The sequence below is a fragment of the Chiloscyllium plagiosum genome, unplaced genomic scaffold (genome assembly GCF_037043375.1).
Source record: "Chiloscyllium plagiosum isolate Xiang-an unplaced genomic scaffold, Cpla_swu_hap1 HiC_scaffold_31, whole genome shotgun sequence".
NCBI lineage: Eukaryota > Metazoa > Chordata > Chondrichthyes > Orectolobiformes > Hemiscylliidae > Chiloscyllium > Chiloscyllium plagiosum.
The window spans coordinates 57,220,783-57,242,679 of record NW_028270169.1 but is presented as its reverse complement, the minus strand read 5'-3'; the positions used below and the strand labels follow the sequence as shown (position 1 = coordinate 57,242,679).

Sequence of the window (21,897 nt, the reverse complement as noted above, 5' to 3'; positions counted from 1 at the left end):
CACACCCCCCTCCATCACACACCCCCTCCATCACACACACCCCCCTCCATCACACACCCGCTCCATCACACACACCCGTCCATCACACACCCCCACTCCATCACACACCCCCTCCTCCATCACACACCCCCTCCATCACACACACCCCCACCATCACACACCCCCCTCCATCACACACCCCCCTCCATCACACACACCCCTCCATCACACACACCCCTCCATCACACTCCCCTCCATCAAACACCACACTCCATCACACACCCCCCTCCATCACACACCCTCCTCCATCACACACACCCTCCTCCATCACACACACCCCTCCATCACACACACCCCCCTCCATCACACACACCCCCTCCATCACACATACCTCTCCATCACACACCCCCCTCCATCACACACCCCCCTCCATCACACATACCCCTCCATCACACACACCCCCTCCATCACACACCACTCTCCATCACACACCCCCCTCCATCACACACCCTCCTCCATCACACACACCCCTCCATCACACACACCCCCCTCCATCACACACCCCCCCTCCATCACACACCCCCCTCCATCACACACCCCCCTCCATCACACACACCCCCACCATCACACCCCCCCTCCATCACATACCCCCCTCCATCACACATACCCCTCCATCACACCCACCCCCTCCATCACACATACCCCTCCATCACACACACCCCCCTCCATCACACACACCCCCACCATCACACACCCCCCTCCATCACATACCCCCCTCCATCACACATACCCCTCCATCACACACACCCCCACCATCACACACCCCCCTCCATCACATACCCCCCTCCATCACACATACCCCTCCATCCCACACACCCCCACCATCACACACCCCCCTCCATCACATACCCCCCCATCACACATACCCCTCCATCACACACACACCCCCTCCATCACACACCCCCCTCCATCACACATACCCCTCCATCACATACCCCCCTCCATCACACACCCCCCTCCATCACACACCCCCCTCCATCACACACCCCCCCCTCCATCACACACACCCCCACCATCACACACCCCCCTCCATCACACACCCCCCTCCATCACACACCCCCCTCCATCACACACCCCCCTCCATCACACACCCCCCCTCCATCACACTCCCCCCTCCATCACACACCCCCCTCCATCACACACCCCCCTCCATCACACACACCCCCTCCATCACATACCCCCCTCCATCACATACCCCCCTCCATCACACAACACCTCCATCACACATACCCCTCCATCACACACACCCCTCCATCACACACGCCCCTCCATCACACACACCCCCATCACACACCCCACCTCCATCACACACTCCCTCCATCATACATACTCCCCCATCACACACCCCCCTCCATCACACACACCCATCACACAAACCCCCCTCCATCACACACCTCCATCCATCACACCCACCCCTCCATCACACACCCCCCTCCATCACACACCCCCACCATCACATACCCCCCTCCATCACACATCCCCCTCCATCACACACCCCCCTCCATCACACACCCCCCTCCATCACACACCCCCCTCCATCACACACCCCCCTCCATCACACACCCCCCTCCATCACACTCCCCCCTCCATCACACACACCCCCACCATCACACACCCCCCTCCATCACACACACCCCCTCCATCACACACCCCCCTCCATCACACACCCCCCCCTCCATCACACACACCCCCTCCATCACACACCACTCTCCATCACACACCCCCCTCCATCACACACCCTCCTCCATCACACACACCCCTCCATCACACACACCCCCTCCATCACACACCCCCCCTCCATCACACACCCCCCTCCATCACACACCCCCCTCCATCACACACACCCCCACCATCACACCCCCCCCTCCATCACATACCCCCCTCTATCACACATACCCCTCCATCACACACACCCCCTCCATCACACATACCCCTCCATCACACACACCCCCCTCCATCACACACACCCCCACCATCACACACCCCCCTCCATCACATACCCCCCTCCATCACACATACCCCTCCATCACACACACCCCCACCATCACACACCCCCCTCCATCACATACCCCCCTCCATCACACATACCCCTCCATCACACACACCCCCACCATCACACACCCCCCTCCATCACATACCCCCCTCCATCACACATACCCCTCCATCACACACACACCCCCTCCATCACACACCCCCCTCCATCACACATACCCCTCCATCACACATACCCCCCTCCATCACACACCCCCACCATCACACATCCCCCTCCATCACATACCCCCCTCCATCACACATACCCGTCCATCACACACACCCCCACCATCACATACCCCCCTCCATCACACATCCCCCTCCATCACACACCCCCCTCCATCACACACCCCCCTCCATCACACACACCCCCACCATCACACACCCCCCTCCATCACACACCCCCCTCCATCACACACACCCCCTCCATCACACACCCCCCCTCCATCACACACCCCCCTCCATCACACACCCCCCTCCATCACACACACCCCCACCATCACACACCCCCCTCCATCACACACCCCCCTCCATCACACACCCCCCTCCATCACACACACCCCCTCCATCACACACCCCCCTCCATCACACACCCCCCTCCATCACACACACCCCCACCATCACACACCCCCCTCCATCACACACCCCCCTCCATCACACACCCCCACCATCACATACCCCCCTCCATCACACATCCCCCTCCATCACACACCCCCCTCCATCACACACCCCCCTCCATCACACACCCCCCTCCATCACACACCCCCCTCCATCACACACACCCCTCCATCACACACCCCCCTCCATCACACACACCCCCACCATCACACACCCCCCTCCATCACACACCCCCCTCCATCACACACCCCCACCATCACATACCCCCCTCCATCACACATCCCCCTCCATCACACACCCCCCTCCATCACACACCCCCCACCATCACACACCCCCCTCCATCACACACCCCCCTCCATCACACACCCCCCACCATCACACACCCCCCTCCATCACACACCCCCCTCCATCACACACCCCCCTCCATCACACACCCCCCCCTCCATCACACACACCCCCACCATCACACACCCCCCTCCATCACACACCCCCCTCCATCACACACCCCCCTCCATCACACACCCCCCTCCATCACACACCCCCCCTCCATCACACTCCCCCCTCCATCACACACCCCCCTCCATCACACACCCCCCTCCATCACACCCGCCCTCAATCACACACCCCCCTCCATCACACACCCCCCCTCCATCACATACCCCCCTCCATCACACACGCCCCTCCATCACACACACCCCCATCACACACCCCACCTCCATCACACACTCCCTCCATCATACATACTCCCCCATCACACCCCCCCCTCCATCACACACAGCCATCACACAAACCCCCCTCCATCACACACCTCCATCCATCACACCCACCCCCACCATCACACACTCCCCCCTCCATCACATACCCCCCCCCCCCTCCCGTTTCCCGGGCCCGGCCCCGCGCCTGCGCACTCGCTCCTGTCAATATGGCGGCGGGCTGGGGCTGGCGCTGGCCCGGCTCCGGGATCCGGGATCGAGTTCCCTCCTCCCGCTGACAGCGCCGCCCGCACATCCTTCACTGTTTCTGCATTCGCCAGAGCCATGGCCGAGCCGCAACCCTCGGAGGAGCTGGAAAGTAAGTACACACCCCGCCGACTGTGGCTGCAGGATCGGCGTGAGGCTGAGGCCCTGGATCCCGCTGGGAGTGTGCCCCCCTTCCCCCCGGGGGTGGGGGAGTGTGGGGACAGCGGGCTCCCCCCGGGGGTGGGGGGAGTGTGGAGACAGCGGGCTCCCCCCGGGGGTGGGGGAGTGTGGAGACAGCGGGCTCCCCCCGGGGGTGGGGGAGTGTGGAGACAGGGGGCTCCCCCCGGGGGTGGGGGAGTGTGGGGACAGGGGGCTCCCCCCGGGGGTGGGGGAGTGTGGAGACAGCGGGCTCCCCCCGGGGGTGGGGGAGTGTGGAGACAGCGGGCTCCCCCCGGGGGTGGGGGAGTGTGGAGACAGCGGGCTCCCCCCGGGGGTGAGGGAGTGTGGGGACAGCGGGCTCCCCCCGGGGGTGGGGGAGTGTGGAGACAGGGGGCTCCCCCCGGGGGTGAGGGAGTGTGGGGACAGCGGGCTCCCCCCGGGGGTGAGGGAGTGTGGGGACAGCGGGCTCCCCCCGGGGGTGGGGGAGTGTGGAGACAGGGGGCTCCCCCCGGGGGTGGGGGGGTGTGGAGACAGCGGGCTCCCCCCGGGGGTGGGGGAGTGTGCATGTAGCGGGCTCCCCCCGGGGGTGGGGGGGGGTGTGCTGATAGTGGACACCCCTGGGGTCGGGGATGTGGAGATAGCGGGCTCCCCCCGGGGGTGGGGGGGTGTGCTGATAGTGGACACCCCTGGGGTCGGGGATGCGGAGCTAGTGGGCTCCCCCTAGGGTGGGGGAGTGTGGAGGTAGTGGGCTCCCCCCCCCAGGGGTGGGGTTGTGTGTAGATAGTGGGCTCCCCCCGGGGGTGGGGGTGTGTGCAGATAGTAGGCTCCCCCGGGGGTGGGGGTGTGTGTAGATAGTGGGCTCCCCCCGGGGGTGGGGGTGTGTGCAGATAGTGGGCTCCCCCGGGGGTGGGGGTGTGTGCAGATAGTGGGCTCCCCCCGGGGGTGGGGGTGTGTGCAGATAGTGGGCTCCCCCCGGGGGTGGGGGTGTGTGCAGATAGTAGGCTCCCCCGGGGGTGGGGGTGTGTGCAGATAGTGGGCTCCCCCCGGGGGTGGGGGTGTGTGCAGATAGTGGGCTCCCCCCGGGGGTGGGGGTGTGTGCAGATAGTAGGCTCCCCCGGGGGTGGGGTTGTGTGCAGATAGTGGGCTCCCCCCGGGGGTGGGGTTGTGTGCAGATAGTAGGCTCCCCCCGGGGGTGGGGGTGTGTGCAGGTAGCGGGCTCCCCCGGGGGTGGGGGTGTGTGCTGATAGCGGCTCCCCCGGGGTCGGGCGGTGTGGAGATAGTGGGCTCCCCCCGGGGTTGGAGGGTGTGGAGATAGCGGGCTCCCCCCGGGGGTGGGGGGAGTGTGGAGGTAGTGGGCTCCCCCTAGGGTGGGGGAGTGTGGAGGTAGTGGGCTCCCCCCCCGGGGGTGGGGGTCTGTGCAGGTAGCGGGCTCCCCCCAGGCGTGGGGTGGGGTGTGCTGATAGTGGACTCCCCTGGGTCGGGGATGTGGGGATAGCGGGCTCCCCCCGGGGATGAGGGGTATGGAGACAGCGGGCTCCCCCCCCCCCCCCCCCGGGGGTGGGGGTGGGGGAGTGTGGAGGTAGTGGGCTCCCCCTAGGGTGGGCAGTGTGGAGATAGTGGGCTCACCCGGGGGTGGGCGAGTGTGCAGATAGTGGGCTCCCCCGGGGGTGTGGGTGTGTGTAGATAGTGGGCTCCCCCCGGGGGTGGGCGAGTGTGCAGATAGTGGGCTCCCCCGGGGGTGGGCGAGTGTGCAGATAGTGGGCTCCCCCGGGGTGGGCGAGTGTGCAGATAGTGGGCTCCCCCGGGGTGGGCGAGTGTGCAGATAGTGGGCTCCCCCCGGGGGTGGGCGAGTGTGTAGATAGTGGGCTCACCCGGGGGTGGGCGAGTGTGCAGATAGTGGGCTCCCCCCGGGGGTGGGGATGTGTGCAGATAGTGGGCTCCCCCCGGGGGTGGGCGAGTGTGCAGATAGTGGGCTCACCCGGGGGTGGGCGAGTGTGCAGATAGTGGGCTCCCCCGGGGTGGGCGAGTGTGCAGATAGTGGGCTCCCCCCGGGGGTGGGGATGTGTGCAGATAGTGGGCTCCCCCCGGGGGTGGGCGAGTGTGCAGATAGTGGGCTCACCCGGGGGTGGGCGAGTGTGCAGATAGTGGGCTCCCCCCGGGGGTGGGGGTGTGTGCGGGTAGCGGGCTCCCCCGGGGGTGGGGGTGTGTGCTGATAGCGGGCTCCACCGGGGGTGGGGGTGTGTGCTGATAGTGGGCTCCCCCGGGGTCGGGCGGTGTGGAGATAGCGGGCTTCCCCCCCCCTGGGTGTTGGGGGGTGTGGAGACAGCGGGCTCCCCCGCCCCCTGGGGGTGGGGGGGGAGTGTGGAGGTAGTGGGCTCCCCCGGGGGGGGGGGGGCGAGTGTGCAGATAGTGGGGTCCCCCGGGTATGGGGATGTGTGCAGATAGTGGGCTCCCCCTGGGGGTGGGAGTGTGTGCAGGTAGCGGGCTCCTCCGGGGGTGGGGGTGTGTGCAGGTAGCGGGCTCCTCCGGGGGTGGGGGTGTGTGCTGGTAGCGGGCTCCCCCCGGGGGTGTGGGTGTGTGCTGGTAGCAGGCTCCACCGGGGGTGGGGGTGTGTGCTGGTAGCGGGCTCCCCCCGGGGGTGTGGGTGTGTGCTGGTAGCAGGCTCCACCGGGGGTGGGGGTGTGTGCTGGTAGCGGGCTCCCCCCGGGGGTGTGGGTGTGTGCTGGTAGCAGGCTCCACCGGGGGTGGGGGTGTGTGCTGGTAGCAGGCTCCACCGGGGGTGGGGGTGTGTGCTGGTAGCGGGCTCCACCGGGGGTGGGGGTGTGTGCTGGTAGCGGGCTCCACCGGAGGTGGGGGTGTGTGCAGGTAGCGGGCTCCTCCGGGGGTGGGGGTGTGTGCTGGTAGCGGGCTCCCCCCGGGGGTGGGAGGGGGTTGTGCTGATGGTGGGCTCCCCCGGAGGTGGGGATGTGTGCTGATAGTGGGCTCCCCCGGTGTAGGGGACGTGGAGATTGCGGGCTCCCCCTGAGGGTGGGGATGTGCAGATAATGGGCTCCCCCCGGGGGATTGGAGGGTGTGCAGGTAGCGGGCCCCCCCGGGGGATCGGTGTGTGTGGAGACAGCAGGCTCCCCCGGGGGGATGGGGGGTGTGGAGACAGCAGGCTCCCCCCAGGGGATGGGGGGGTGGGGTGTGGAGACAGCGGGCTACCCCCGATGGGTGGGGGATTTGGAGACATGGGGGCTGTACCTGTCCGTTGGGGAGGTATTCTCTGGAGGAGGCAGTGTATCCAGAGAATACTGATCAACTCCAGCACGGAGCAGACAGGCTCTCTGCCCAAATCCACTCACCTACCTCAACACCCCTCACCTTACACCTCATGGCCACCTTCAAACCACCCACTCACATCCCCCACACCACTCTCCAAATCCTCAGTCCCCAACCTACACACTAATTTACCCACACTCATGCCCATTACACACAGTCTGAGTCCTCCAAACTCTCTCCCTCAAATAGCACCATTCCCCCCTTCCTCACACTTCCAACGCCCACCTCCCCCTTCCTCACACTTCCAATCCCCACCCCCAACCTGTCACGCATTCAGATCCCCTTCCCCTCAAGACTCCCACCCTTTGTACCCACCCACACCCTCCAAACTCCACATCTTTCCCACTTTCGCATCGCTCTTCTAAACTCTGCCACATATCTATCCCCTTCTGTACACCCCATCACCAACTCCTTCCATACCCCCCTCCTGTTCTCATACCTCCTGTACTCCCCTCCCACGTCTCCCATTCCACATTCTTCCTCCTTCCTCTGCACCCCATCCCTCCCCACCAATATCCCTCCCCACCAATATCCCTCCCCACCAATATCCCTCACGCCCTCCACCTCCCTGCAGTCACACTGTCCAATCACACCCCCATCCCCCCACCCTTTCACACCCCCATCCCCCCACCCTTTCACACCCCCATCCCCCCACCCTTTCACACCCCCATCCCCCCACCCTTTCACACCCCCATGCCCCCACCCTTTCACACCCCCATGCCCCCACCCTTTCACACCCCCATGCCCCCACCCTTTCACACCCCCATGCCCCCACCCTTTCACACCCCCATGCCCCCACCCTTTCACACCCCCATCCCAGTCCTCTCGCCCCCTCATCTCCCTCCTCTCAACACCCCCAACCCTCTGCTTTCTTGCCCCCGTCTCCATGCCCCCCAACTCCTCCATCCTCATTTCTCGACCTGCTCACTCCACCCACCCTCTACCCCATCTCCCTACCATTTCTGTCCACCCCACTTGCCCACCCCCCCCATCCAGTTTGCCCCTCCAATTGCACCCTGTTCCTTGTTCTCCCAGCCAGGCCCCCTGCTTGTCCCCTCCAATGGTCATTCTGTCATTCTGCAGTCACCTTCCTTGGTGACCTTAAATCATGTGAATTCCATCCACCTCCGCCCAGCTAACTGAACTGTTGCATGCTGATACATCTCACTCCTTCTGCATACACTGTCAAGTGTCACTGGATATGCAGTCGGATCTTCCATTCTACCTGATATGCCTCTCACTTTTCCTCTAATGTCCTGGACATGATTAAACAGTGTCCTAAGTTGCATAATTTGTTGGGCAGTTCCCATTCCAGTTGGTCATCTAGCAATTGACTTTATCTGGCTGGCACTGCCAACCTGTTTGGCTGTATTGGTTTAATGGTGTAATGTAAACAAGCTTGGAAGTAAATTGCTTTACTTTTGGAGTCACGGAGCTGTACAGCACGGAAACAGACCCTTTGGTCCAATTTGTGCATGTCAACCAAATACCCTAAAATACTAACCATTTGTCAGCACTTGGCAAACTCTTCCTATTCATATACCCATCCAGATGCCTTTTTAAATGTTGTAATTGTACCAGCCTCCTCCACTTCCTCTGGCAGTTCATTTCATACATGCACCACTCTGCATATAAAAAGTTGCCTCTTAGGTCCCTCTTAAACTTTTGCCCCTTATCCTACACCTATGCCCTCAAGTTCTGGACTCCTCCATCCTAGGGCAAAGACCTTGCCTATTTACCCTATCCACACCCCTCATGATTTGATAAACCTCTATAAGGTCACCTGTCAGCCTCCGACGCTCCAGGGAAAACAGCCTCAGCCTATTCTTCTTTGCAGTTAAGGCTCAAAACCCATTAAGGTCTCTATTAACCCTGATCCTCTCAGATTGTGCATCTTGTCGGTTAGTGATGGGTAAAATGTAATGCAGTTGGGGAAGGGAGTGTTTGATGTGGTCCAGTGTTGTGATTGCATTTGAATGTTTACAGACTAAAATGTGACTGCCCATTCACATCTGATTTCAATGTAATGGAGAGTCAGGTGGCTGGCTGTTAAGTGGACTATATTACCAAACTTCATTGCAAAACCATAGCTACAACTTTGCAGGAATCTGTTAATCTATGTCAGACTCAGACTCACAGACTCTGGCTAACTGTGCAATGCACATTGTGCTCTTCATCTGTAGACTCTTGCTCAAATTATCTGCTGATAATTTTTTAAAAAGGCAAGGCCTGATTTGTTTTGTTTAAATTCATTTAAACTGGGGGATCATTCACATTTTCAATAATATCCATTAATTGATAATGTTAATTATTGCCCTGCCATGTTGTGGTCTGGGGCAATGGCATGGTCTCAGCCTAGAATTCCTTTCTGAAACCATTCCAATTGTTTTTCTTCATTTGGACACTCCTTAAACCTACTTTTTTGACTGAGCCAATGTCTCAGTGTCATTATTTTACATACCACCCTTGAAACCTGTTGTTAGGTTCCATTGTGTTAAAGGTTATATAAATTATTGTAGGATGAGCTGCTAATGGTGGTTAGCCCGAATCTTATTATAGGCAAACAAGAGCTAATAGCAAATGAAAGTTTAAAAATACAAGGTTATAGTCCAACAGGTTTATTTGGAAGCACTAGGTTTTGGAGTGCTGCTCCTTCAGGTGGTTGTGGAGTATAAGATCATAAAACACACAATTTATAGCAAACATTTATAGTGTGATGCAACTGATTGTTTAAGTCTCTCATCTTTTAGAATGACCATGTTGGTTTCAGTTCTTTCATATTGTAAATCTCAACATTTTTAAAAGTTGCATTCTCAAGTGAACTTTAACAATAGATGCTATGTTGTCTCAGATAATGCATTGAGGATGTGAGATGCCCTGTGTGGGGCTGTCTGTGCCCCAGTGATCAGACTGATTCTATTTCTAAAAAGGGGATTTACAGAATCTTCTATGGATTCATGCAGTCTTTGAGCAAAATAAAATACAATTCTGCAAGTACAAATTCACCCCACAAACTTGTGTGTCCAAAGCAAATGAAAAGGAGCTACAATGAACTGAGATAGGACAGTAAAATAAGACACTGTGATTGTAATTTGTAATCACAACTCTGACTTTTGAATACTTTGCTCCACTCTTTTGGCATATAAAGGTGACAAATTATTTAAGAAAACTTTTGGCTTTATTCTTTTTGGAAAATCTAGACAGGATTATTTTGCAACTTGGCATGGAAGAAAAATGCAAATGTAGCTAACATGAAGGAACTGTAAAGGCTCCTTAGAGAAAAGCCCATGACCCCCTCATCCTCACAATCCCACCAGACAGTGACTACTTCACTGATATAGATTTAAGAAAGGGTGAGCTAACTCAGACTCAAACAGACTCATTTTAACAAAATAAGCAGTGTTGATTTTATATTTATGTATATATGATTTACAACATTATGCTCCAAAATGCTTTGTAACCAATGAAATTGTTGTAAAGTAGGATCATTTTATACACGTTGGGGTGGCACAAAGAGCAACAACCTGCATTTATATATTATATTTAAAACGTTTCGAGGTGCTTCACAACATTATCTAACAAAATCAGACACTGAATCACTCGGATCAACCGATGACCGAAAGCTTGGTCAAAGACAGAGCTCCTAAGGAGCTTCTTGAAAGCAGAGGAGAAGCGGGAAGGATTGCAGTCAACACTCGATACAGGGATACACGGGGGCAGTGGGTGAACTCACCTCTGACAGCCCCCCAAAAGACCTGGCAGGGGGTAAATCAGTTACAGGGACAACCAATCAGAGCAACGCCCATACGAAAGCGAAGCAGAGACTGTGTGGAACTACTGCTCCAATTAGAGGTTCTGTTTTCCTCATGTTCCTCCAATAACCGGCCGCTTCACAAACACATTTGCTGTTGATAGGTTTACTACCACCAAGTATGGGAGAGAAGCAGCCTGTGATTGGAGGAGCAGCTAGGAAGCGAAGTGGCTTGCGGTGGGTTGAGCCTGTGACTTGTCAGTAAACTTTGGTGGTTTGGCATGGGAAGCCCGATCCGCAGTCTGGTGTTGGATCTGAGAGGGTGGAGGGCATGCAGCAGAAGGTGGATGCAGTGCAGAGATGGGGTAGAAGGAGTTTGCAAAGGAGAGAAAACAGTTTTAACCTGTCAAAAAAATAGCTAGCCGGGGCCAAGAAAACTTTAAATCAGAGATAATGAAATCTTTGAAGTTTAATTTTAATCTTTTTAAGCTTAACACTATATAAACCCGGGAGGTACTGTGTGAGGAGAAATATTGCAGTGCTACTGTAATTATCACTGTATTAGATGTTAAATTTAAATCTGAGATTGTGATCTAAGTTGCAGAAAAACCTCATGCTTAAAATATTCCGGCATGTGCAATGAAAACGCATTAACTGTGACCTTGAGAATATGCAGAAGATGTGTTTCATCTGGTAGCTTTTTTGAGTAGAAACATGTCAGTTATTTCGAAAAAAAAAACATTTTGTTATCCTTATTGTCTTGTACGAATTGAAATGCTGCGATGTCGAGGAAATTTAATATTTTCCTTATTGGACATAGGTTTAACTTTAGTGATGTGTTTGATAATGAAGATTATTGATTATTTTAAATTCTGTTTCTGAGAATCCATATGCCCCACATGGCAACTCAAAAGCAGAGTATTGTTACTAGTTACTATATCACTTAATAAAAAATAATTAGGGAGAGTGAATAAGAAAGACACAAAATCAAAAATTAGCCCTGAAGAAAATCTGAAGGGAAGCCCAGTAGGGCTTACAGCTCAATTATTTTGACCTCTTTTAAGGAGATGTTGAGGAAGGAAATGATAGGGAACTGGTGGACCCCATTGTGGTTAACAGTGACCACTTGATTAGATTACTTAGTGTGGAAACAGGCCCTTCGGCCCAACAAGTCCACACCGACCCTCCGAAGAGCAGCCCAACCAGACTCATTCCTCTCCATTTACCCCTTCACCTAACACTACGGGAAATTTAGCATGGTCAATTCACCTAACCTGCACATTTTTAGACTGTGGGAGGAAACCGGAGCACCCGGAGGAAACTCACGCAGGCACGGGGAGAACGTGCAAACTCCACACAGTCAGTCGCCTGAGGTGGGATTGAACCCAGGTCTCTGGCGCTGTGAGGCAACAGTGCTAACCACTGTGCCACCGTGCTGCCACTTCTGCATGAACACCAGCTCAGAGTTGATGAGCTAGAATCTGAGGTTTGAGCACTGCAACAGTGTGGATGAGTGCATGGGCTATAAGGAGAAGGAGCAAACCGAGCATAACACTGAATTACAGGGAGCCATTCAAGATGGGGGAGAAGAGAGAAATGTAGTTGTAGTTGGGGATGGTATACTCAGAAGTATAGACACTGTTCTGTGGCCAGGATTGAGAGTACCAAAGGCTGTGTTACCTGCCTGATGCCCAGGTTCAGGATATCTCATCTGAGCTGCAGAAGAATTTGGAGTGCGAGGGAAAAGATGCAGTTATCATGGTCCATAGAGGTATCAGTGATATAGGTAGAAAGTGATTCTGCTGAGGGAATATGAGTGCCCAGGGGCTAAATTAGAAAGCAAACCTAAATAGGTAGTAGTCTCTGTATGGAGAAAGTGAGGATTGCAGATGCTGGAGATCAGAGCTGAAAATGTGTTGCTGGAAAAGCGCAGCAGGTCAGGCAGCATCCAAGGAACAGGAGAATCAACGTTTCGGGCATAAGCCCTTCTCCTGTTCCTTGGATGCTGCCTGACCTGATGCGCTTTTCCAGCAACACATTTTCAGCTCTGATCTCCAGCATCTGAAGTCCTCACTTTCTCCTCGAAGATTTTAACCTACTGCGAATCCTCTTCCAAGGATGCCTTCCTTGAAGAAGCTCTCTTCCTCCCTCTCTCTCCTGTTCCTTGGATGCTGCCTGACCTGCTGCGCTGTTCCAGCAACACATTTTCAGCAGTAGTCTCTGTATTACTACCTGAGCTCCAAACAGATTGGCACAAGGTCAACAAGATTAAAGCGTGGTTCAAAGATCGATATGGGAGAAACAGGTTTAAATTCATGGAACATTGGCACCAGTACTGGTGAAGGAAGGAGCTGTTCCAATGGGACTGGTCGCACCTAAATTGTGCTTGCAAATTGCATTGCAAAACTAGGCCTTTTGTTCGGGGATTAAACTAAACAGTAGGTGGTGAGTTCACTTGCATAGAAAATTATGGAAAAAGTTAAAGGGAGGGTGCTCAGCAGAGGTTGTAAAAGTTTCCAAAACAAGTAATAAGACAGAGTTTATGGAAGGGGTCATGAATCTAACTTCAAGCACAGCAGATAAGGGGGCAACCATGAAAGGGCAGTTGTTGATACAGGACAGAGTGTGTTGCAGCTAAATGCCTGCAATATTCGAGACAATGTAAAAGAGCTTGTAGTGCAAATTGAAATTGGCAGGTGTGATGTGGGTATTACAGAGATGTGGCTGTAAGAGGATCAGGGCTGGGAATTTAATATCCGAGAATACACATTCTATCTAAAGAAAAGGCAGATGGGCATAGGAACAGGGTTACCTTGTTAATAAGAAATGAAATTGAATCAATGGCAAGAAGTAACAGAGAGTCAGAAGGCATAGAATCTGTGTAGGCAGAGTTGAGCAACCACAGAGGAAAAAAAGATCATGATGGGAGTTATGTTCAGGCTCTTAGCAGTAGTCAGAAAATAAATCAGAAGATAGAAAAGGCACATAAGAAAGGTGCTGTTACAATAATCACGTGGGACTTCAATGTGCAGGTGCACTGGGAAAATCAGGTTGGTAGCAGATCTCAAGAAAAAGAATTTGTGGAATGTATGTGCAATGTTTTTTATGAACAGCTGTGGTAGACCCCATTAGGGAACAGGCAATTCTTGACTTGGTGATGAGGCAGATTTGATAAGGGAGCTGTAAGTTAATGAACCAATTGGGGCAGTGACCATAAAATGGTAGCATTCATCCTGCAATCTGAGAGATTGAATCAGATGTAACAGTACAGAGACACAAGGAGAAATTGGTCAGCGTTGATTGGAAGAGGAGCCTAGCAGGGAAGACGTTGGAGCAGCAATGGCAGGAGTTTCTGGGGGTAATTCAGAGGAGACAGCAGAAATTCATCGCAAGGAAGAAGAAATAAACTGAGGGAGGATGAAAACAGCAAATGCTGGATATCATAACAGGTCAGACAGCATCCATGGAGAGAGAGCAAGCTTTTTTTTATTTCAAAAATATACTTTATACATAAAATTATTTGGATCACTATACAATTGGTCATGCCATTCTTGTGCACACATTACATTGCTTTGCATACAGACATTGAAGTTTATTTTCCAGATATGCAAGTCTGTACATTGACTATCCAGTTCCTCTACTGAGGCGTCAGCGGAGCCCAAATGACTGGGTGGGCCCCCTGTTCTTCTTTAGGAAGGCAGATGTTACACGGTGGTCTTTTCCCACCGTGCCTTGGCGGCAGCTGCCCCAAGCTTCAGCGCGTCCCTCAACATGTAGTTCTGGACCTTGGAATGTGCCAGTCTGCAACACTCAGTCGGGGTCAACTCCTTCAGCTGGAAGATCAGCAGGTTTCGGACTACCCAAAGAGCGTCTTTCACCGAGTTGATGATCTTCCAGGCACAGTTGATGTTCGTCTCGGTGTGCGTCCCGGGGAACAGACCGTAGAGCACGGAGTCCCGCGTCACGGCGCTGCTTGGGACGAACCTCGACAAACACCATTGCATTCCTCTCCAGGCTTCCTTTGCATAGGCACATTCCAGAAGGAGGTGTGTGACAGTCTCGTCCCCCCCGCAGCCACTTCGAGAGCAGCATGCGGTGCGCCAGAGAGTCCGGGCCTGCATAAAGAATCTCACAGGCAGAGCCCTTCTCACCACCAGCCAAGCCATGTCTTGGTGCTTGTTGGAAAGTTCTGGCGATAAGGCATTCTGCCAAATGACTTTTGACAGTCTGCTCAGGGAACCGCTCGATAGGATCCACCCTCTCCTTTTCCCGAAGGGTCTCAAGGACACTATGTGCTGACCACTTCCTAATGGACTTGTGGTCAAAGGTGTTTTTCTTCATAAACTTCTCCACGAAGGACAGGTGATATGGAACGGTCCAACTACTTGGAGCGTTCCGCGGCAGCGAGGCCAGGCCCATCCTTCGCAATACCGGGGACAGGTAGAACCTCAGTACGTAGTGACACTTGGTGTTTGCATACCGGAGATCCACGCACAGCTTGATGCATCCACACACAAAGGTAGCCATCAGGGTAAGGGTGGTGTTGGGTGTGTTTTTTACCCCGTTGCCCAGATCTTTATACATCGAGTCCCTTCGGACCTGGTTCATCTTTGATTTCCATATAAAATGGAAGATGACCCGGGTGACTGCAGCGGCACAGATTCTGGGAATAGGCCAGACCTGTGCCACGTATAAAATGCCTCACACCTGGTGACCAAGTTTTCTCCTGCGATGGAGAGCGATCGTAGCTTCCATCTGCCCAGTTTCTACCTCACTTTGCTGATACGCACCTCCCAAGACTTGGCGCACGCCTCAGCCCCCCCAAACCAAATACCCAGCACCTTCAATTGGTCAGTCCTGACGGTGAAGGGGCTCGAGGATTGGTTGGCCCAGTTCCCGAAGAGCATGGCCTCGCTCTTGCCTCTGTTTACTTTGGCCCCCAAAGCCCGTTCGAACTGGTCACATATGCACATGAGTCTGTGCATGGACCGCGGATCCAAGCAGAAAACGGCGACGTTATCCATGTACAGGGAGGCCTTAACTTGTAGGCCCGCTGCCAGGAATAGTCACCCTTCTCAGGCTCGCATCCTTCCTGATGGACTCGGCAAATGGCTCTATGCTGCACACAAACAAGGCAGCAAAGAGAGGGCAGCCCTGCCTGACTCCAGATCTGACTGGGAAGCTATCTGATTCCCACCCATTGATTGAGACTGCACTGACAATGTTGGTGTAAAGCAGTCTGATCCAATTGCAGATTCCCTCCCCACAGCCCATTTTGGAGAGAACATCTCTCATATACATGTGTGATATCCTGTCAAAGGCTTTCTCCTGGTCCAGGCTGATGAGGCACATATCCGACCCTCTGTCCTGCACATAGGCGATCGTATCCCTGAGGAGTGCGAGACTCTCAGCGATCTTCCTGCCTGGTACAGCACAGGTTTGGTCAGGGTGAATCACTGACCCCAGAGCAGACCTGACCTGGTTGGTGATAACCTTTGACACAAGATTGTAATCCACATTCAATAGTGAGATTGATCTCCAATTTCTGAGTTCCTTCCTCCCTCTCCCCCTTCCGCTTGTGGATGAGGGTGATGATGCCTTTCCTCATGGATTCACTCATGGTACCTGCCCAAAGCATACTGACATACACCTCCAGCAGGTCCTGGCCAATCAAGTCCCACAGAGCAGAATTGAGCTCGGCCAGTAAGCCGTCGCTTCTGGGAGTTTTATTCTTTTCGAAGGACTCGAGGGCCTTGGTCAGCTCATCCAGAGATGGCGGCTGGTCCAGCCTCTCCCAAGACCTAAGACCTCCACGATAGAGGACAGGAACGACTGGGAGGCCGCACTGTCGGTCGGCTTCGTGTCATGCAGACTGGCATAGAAGGATTTACTGATCCTTATGATGTCAGCCTGAGATGACGTTATTGAGCCATCTTCTTCCTTCAGGCTGCTGAGCACGGAGCTCTCTTTGTGCACCTTCTGGAAGAAGAAACGTGAGCATGTCTCGTCCTGCTCCACCGAGCGGACCCTGGACCGGAAGATTATCTTGGAGGCCTCCGAGGCAAAGAGCGAGGCTTGCTGGCCCTTCACCTCCTTGAGGTCCTCCGTGACATTGATCCCCATCGTCTGCAGCAGGAGCAGGTTCTGCATACTTTCCTGGAGCTGGAGTTTTCCCCGCTTCTCTCTCGCCTCTTGAACACTTTTGAGGATGAAGAACCTCTTGATGTTTCCTTTTAGTGTTTCCCACCAGTCTGCTGGGGACTCAAAGACGGGCTTCATAGTTCTTCAACCTGCGTAGTCCCTCTTGAGCTGCTCAATTTTTCCCGGGGTCAACAGCTTTGTGTTCAGCTTCCATGTTCCCTTACCAGCCCGCTGGTCGTCCTGTAGGTGACAGTCGGCCAGCAGGAGGCAGTGGTCAGAGAAGAACACCGGCTTGACGTCGGTAGATCTGACCGAGAGCGTTCGGGACACAAACAGATAATCTATCCTTGAGCGGATAGACCCGTCTGCCCATGACCAGATGTATCTACGCTGCGCTCCGTCTGCAGGGGTGCTGAAGACGTTGTGCAGCTTGGCATCTTTGACCGTTTCCATCAGGACTCTGGACGTGGCGACCAGTTTACTGTATCCCACACTCTTGCAGGAACAGGACGTCGGCTTTAACGTTGACCAAAAAGGCCATCGTAGAAACACATCGTGTAGCAGATTTGATGCTACGCACATTGATATTGGCAATTTTTATCCCCATTTTAACAGTTTACGAGGTTACCAGTGTCCATTTGCTGCTGGTCTTGCCTCTATGGGGTGGCTGTGTGCATCCCCGAGGTGACGGCAAACTGCTGGACCCTCCCAAGGCTGAGGTAACTGTCCAGCTCCACACTGGGACCAGTTACCTGGAGCTGTGCGGCAGTGGGTACCTCTTGGTTCTCACCGGGTTGGGGTTGGTCTTTACCAGTCCCCTCAGAGGGATAGTCTTTTCCTGTTTGGGCGGTGCTGCCCTTCTTTTTCCCCGCGGCGTTCTGTCTCTTCCTCTGGTGACAACCCTCCTTACACCCGTCCTCACCATCCGAAAAACTGCCTGTATCCTCGTCATGTAGGTGTCATTTCCCCCTTTGCTGGGTGGCTTTGGGGGCCTGGCGATGTTTCCTCTTCTTGCTTTTGACAGTAATCCAATCCCTGCCTCCTTTGTTCCCTCCTCTTCCATTTCCTCAGTCTGTCTTGAAGGAGCTTGGATCGGCTGCTGCACCTCCCCGCTGTCTGCAGTCTGCTCCGCTCCAGCCTGCCCTTCCTTCTGCGTGCCCCCAGACACCGTTCCCATGCTATTTTGTGGTACCTTGCTGGTCTGATGCGGTCCACAGCTCGTGTTGCCACCTCCAGCCATCTGTGCATAGATGGTGGCCCCTCGTCTTGGGCAGGCCTTGTCCATGTGGCCTGCCTCTCCGCACAGATTACAGTTCTTGGCCTCTTTACATTCCTTGGTCAGGTGGCCTTCCTGCTTGCAGTTTCGACAGACGGTCACCTTACAATCCGCCGCCATGTGGCCTGACTTCCCGCAGGTACGGCACACTTTCGGCTGCCCTGCGTATGTCAGGTAACCTCTGCTTCCTCCGATTGCGAAGCTGGAGGGTGGGAGGAGGATGTTCCCACTGGCATCAACCCTCAGGGTTACCCTGACCCGCCGCTTGCTGGTCCAGATCCCGAAAGGATTGACCACATCGGTGCTTTCTCCCTTGACCTGGACCTATCTTCTCAGGAAGGTCAGGACATCAGCTGCTGGGATGTGGGGGTTATACATATGGATTGTAACAACCCAACTCCTCTGCGCAGGAAGTACACACAATGGAACCGCCGACAAGATGGAGAACAGAGGTTCCCCTTCCTGCAAGCTAATGTTTCTCATCGATATAACTCTTCATCTGAGCTGAAGTAAAGTGTGAAGGGGACAACATTTATACTATAGTTGGGGGGGAGGGAGGTGTAGGGTGCTGATGGAGAAAATATATTGTTAGTTCAAATTAAGTGATTGTTCTGCCATTCTCACATTCCAATGGTGTGTCTCCTGCCAGACTGGAAAGGGACAATAAGTGGTATGGGAGATGGGGAGGACATGATAACAAGCTAAAAGAAAGGGAAGAAATGTTCACAATTTGAAGGTGTTGAATTCAATGTTAAGTCCAGAAGGCTGTAAAGTGCCTCGTGTGGAGATGAGATGTTGTTCCTCCAGTTTGTGCTGGGATTCACTGGAACACTGCAGCATGCTGAGGGTGGACATGTAGATATGCAAGGGGGACGCTATGTTATAATGACCGGCTATGGGAAGGTCATCTCATTATACATTATCAAACTGGATGAAGGAACTGTGGGCATTGTTGCTACCCTCTATACCTGAATAATAGTTGATCTCATGTAAAAGTGGACCCCCTATTTTTGGCCAAATAATCTGGAATTTTCCATATATCTTGTGTAAAAGGTGACCCTAGGTTTTCACAGATCACCGATCAATGTATATGAGTCAGTGCGCCGGCCATCACAACCCGCTTCTGCCTTGCAGTCTACCAGTTGTTCCACTCTGCTCTGTCTTCCAGTCTGCTAACTATTAAATTCCACTCCGGGTTTTCAGAATTATCAGAATTCATTTTTTTCCTCATTTGTTGAGAGATCAATTGGGCTTCTGCTAATGATGTGATATGAATTTTGACGGGCATGAATTTCAGCCCCTCAAAAGTAGTATCCATGTAATAAATGTACCCTTAAAAAGTAGTCAAAAATATTCGACTATTACTCTGGTATGTATAGTAATTTTGCAGATAACACAAAATAGGTGAAGAGACAGGTAGTGTTGAGGAATGGGGAGGCTGCAGAAGGACTCGGATATATTGGGTGAGTGGGCAAAGAAATGACAGATGGGAAAGTGTAAGGTTTTGGACTTTTGTAGGAAGAGTAGAGGCATAGGCTACTTTTTAAATGGGGAAAGGCTTTGGAAAACTGAAGCACAGAAGGACTTAGTCCTAGTTCAGAATTCTCTTAATGTTAACATTGCAGGTTCAGTTGGAAATTAGGAAGGCAATACTTGCTATGATGGTAGTCTTCCGTGTTATGTGATTCTCTCAGTGATCCAATGTCAGATACCTTTTAAATGAATGAAGAATTTTGCATATAGTGCATTTCCCATTAATGCTTTAAATAAAATCCATTCTTCTATCAGCTTTTGTAATGAGAATTCTGATTTGTAGGCTCCTAGCACAAATGTTAGCATTCAGTTCATGAGGGCTAGAATGCAAGAGCACAGATGTTCTACTGAGGCTGTGTAAGGGTTTGGTTAAAACACATTTGGAATGTTGTGAGCAGTTTTGGTACTTGTATATAGGAAGGATGTGGAGGCACTGGAGGGGGTCCAGAGGAGGTTTACAAGAATGATCCTGAGGATGAAGGGCTAGTTGAGGAGTCTGGGTTTGTACTCAGAGTTTAGAAGGATGAGAGGAAGTACAGAATGCTGAGAGACTTGAATAGAGTGGACATGGAAGAGATGTTTTGACCATTAGGAGAGACTAGGAGACAAAAGCTCAGCCTCAAAGTGAAGGGACAATCCTTTAGAACTGAGATGAGGAGGAATTCCTTCAGCCAGAGGGTAGTTAATTTGTGGAACTCATTGCTGCAGGGAGCTGTGGAAGCCAAATCATTGAGTATTTTTAAGACAGGTTCCTGATTGTTAAGGGGATTAAGGTTTACAAGGTGAAGGCAGGAGTGTGGGTAGCAGAAACTGGATAGCAGAGCAGAACCTGATGGCCCAAATGACTGAATTTTGTTCCTACATCTTATGTCTTTTCGTTCTGTGGTCTTAGGGGTGAATGGGATTTCGTGCAAGTTGTTTTATAGGCAGCAGAATTATTGGATTGCCTAAGATTGTGTTATGGAAGATGGAGGCCTACCAGGAAGGCATTGGAATAGTGAAGTCTAGAAGTAACAAAGGTATAAATTCCCATCAGCAGATGAACTGAGGCAGGGTGTGAAACAAGCAGTTGTAAAATGGTCATACTTTTTATGATCACCGAGGTCTTAGAATTCTTTACAGTCAACTAATACGGTGGCTCAGTGGTTAGCACTGTTGCCTCTCGACACCAGGGTCCCAGGTTCAATTCCAGCCTCTGGTGACTGTCTATGTGGAGTTTACACGTTCTCCCCGTGTCTGCGTGGGTTTCCTCTGGGTGCTCTGGTTTCCTCGCACAGTCCAAAGTTGTGCAGGTCAGGTGAATTGGCTGTGCTAAATTGCCCATAGTGTTAGGTGCATTAGTCAGAGGAAAATGGGACTGGGTGGGTTACTGATCGGAGGGTGGGTGTGGACTTGTTGGGTCGAAGGACCTGTTTCCACACTGTAGGGAATCTAATCTAATCTAAGTACTTTGGAAGCGTGGTCACTATTGTAATGCAGGGAATGTGGCAGCAAATCTTTTAAACAGTAATCTCCAACAAACAGCAGCATGGTAATGACCAGATGTTGTTGTTTTATTGAAGGTGGTGGTTATGGTGATGGAGTGAAGCTAGATATTTTGTAGAATAGAATTCCTACAGTGTGGAAACAGCCCAACAAAGTCCACACCGACCCTGCAAAGAGTAACTGCCCAGACCCATTCCCTTACATTTACCCCTGACTAATGCACCTAACCTACATATCCCTGAACACTATGGACAATTTAGCTTGGCCAATTCACCTAATCTGCACATCTTTGGACTGAGAGGGGAAACCCACACAGACACAGGAAGAATGTGTAAACTCCACACAGACAGTCGCTCGAGACTGAATTCCAACCCAGGTCGCTGGTGCTGTGTGGTGCTAACCACTGAGCCACCATGCTGAACATTGAGTAGAAAATCCCCTGTCAGATATGACACAAGATTGCAGACCTTGTGATATTAATGTTACAATAGCCATTTTAGGAATGTTGATTAAGGGATAACAGTCAGGATGCTGGGGAAAACTTCCTTACTTTTTGTCAAGATAGTGACATGGAATTTTTTGTA

General features: G+C 53.2%; 1 protein-coding gene across 1 annotated transcript in view; it reads left to right on the top strand.

Moving 5' to 3' along the window:
• Positions 1-3,600: 3,600 nt before the first annotated feature.
• Positions 3,601-21,897, top strand: part of rabep1 (rabaptin, RAB GTPase binding effector protein 1) — a 148,503-nt gene continuing 130,206 nt past the window's right edge. The window contains exon 1 of the mRNA XM_087977568.1: positions 3,601-3,759. Within this exon, the coding sequence (XP_087833694.1) occupies positions 3,726-3,759 (34 nt within the window). The 5' untranslated portion in view covers positions 3,601-3,725. The remainder of the gene's footprint in view (positions 3,760-21,897) is intronic.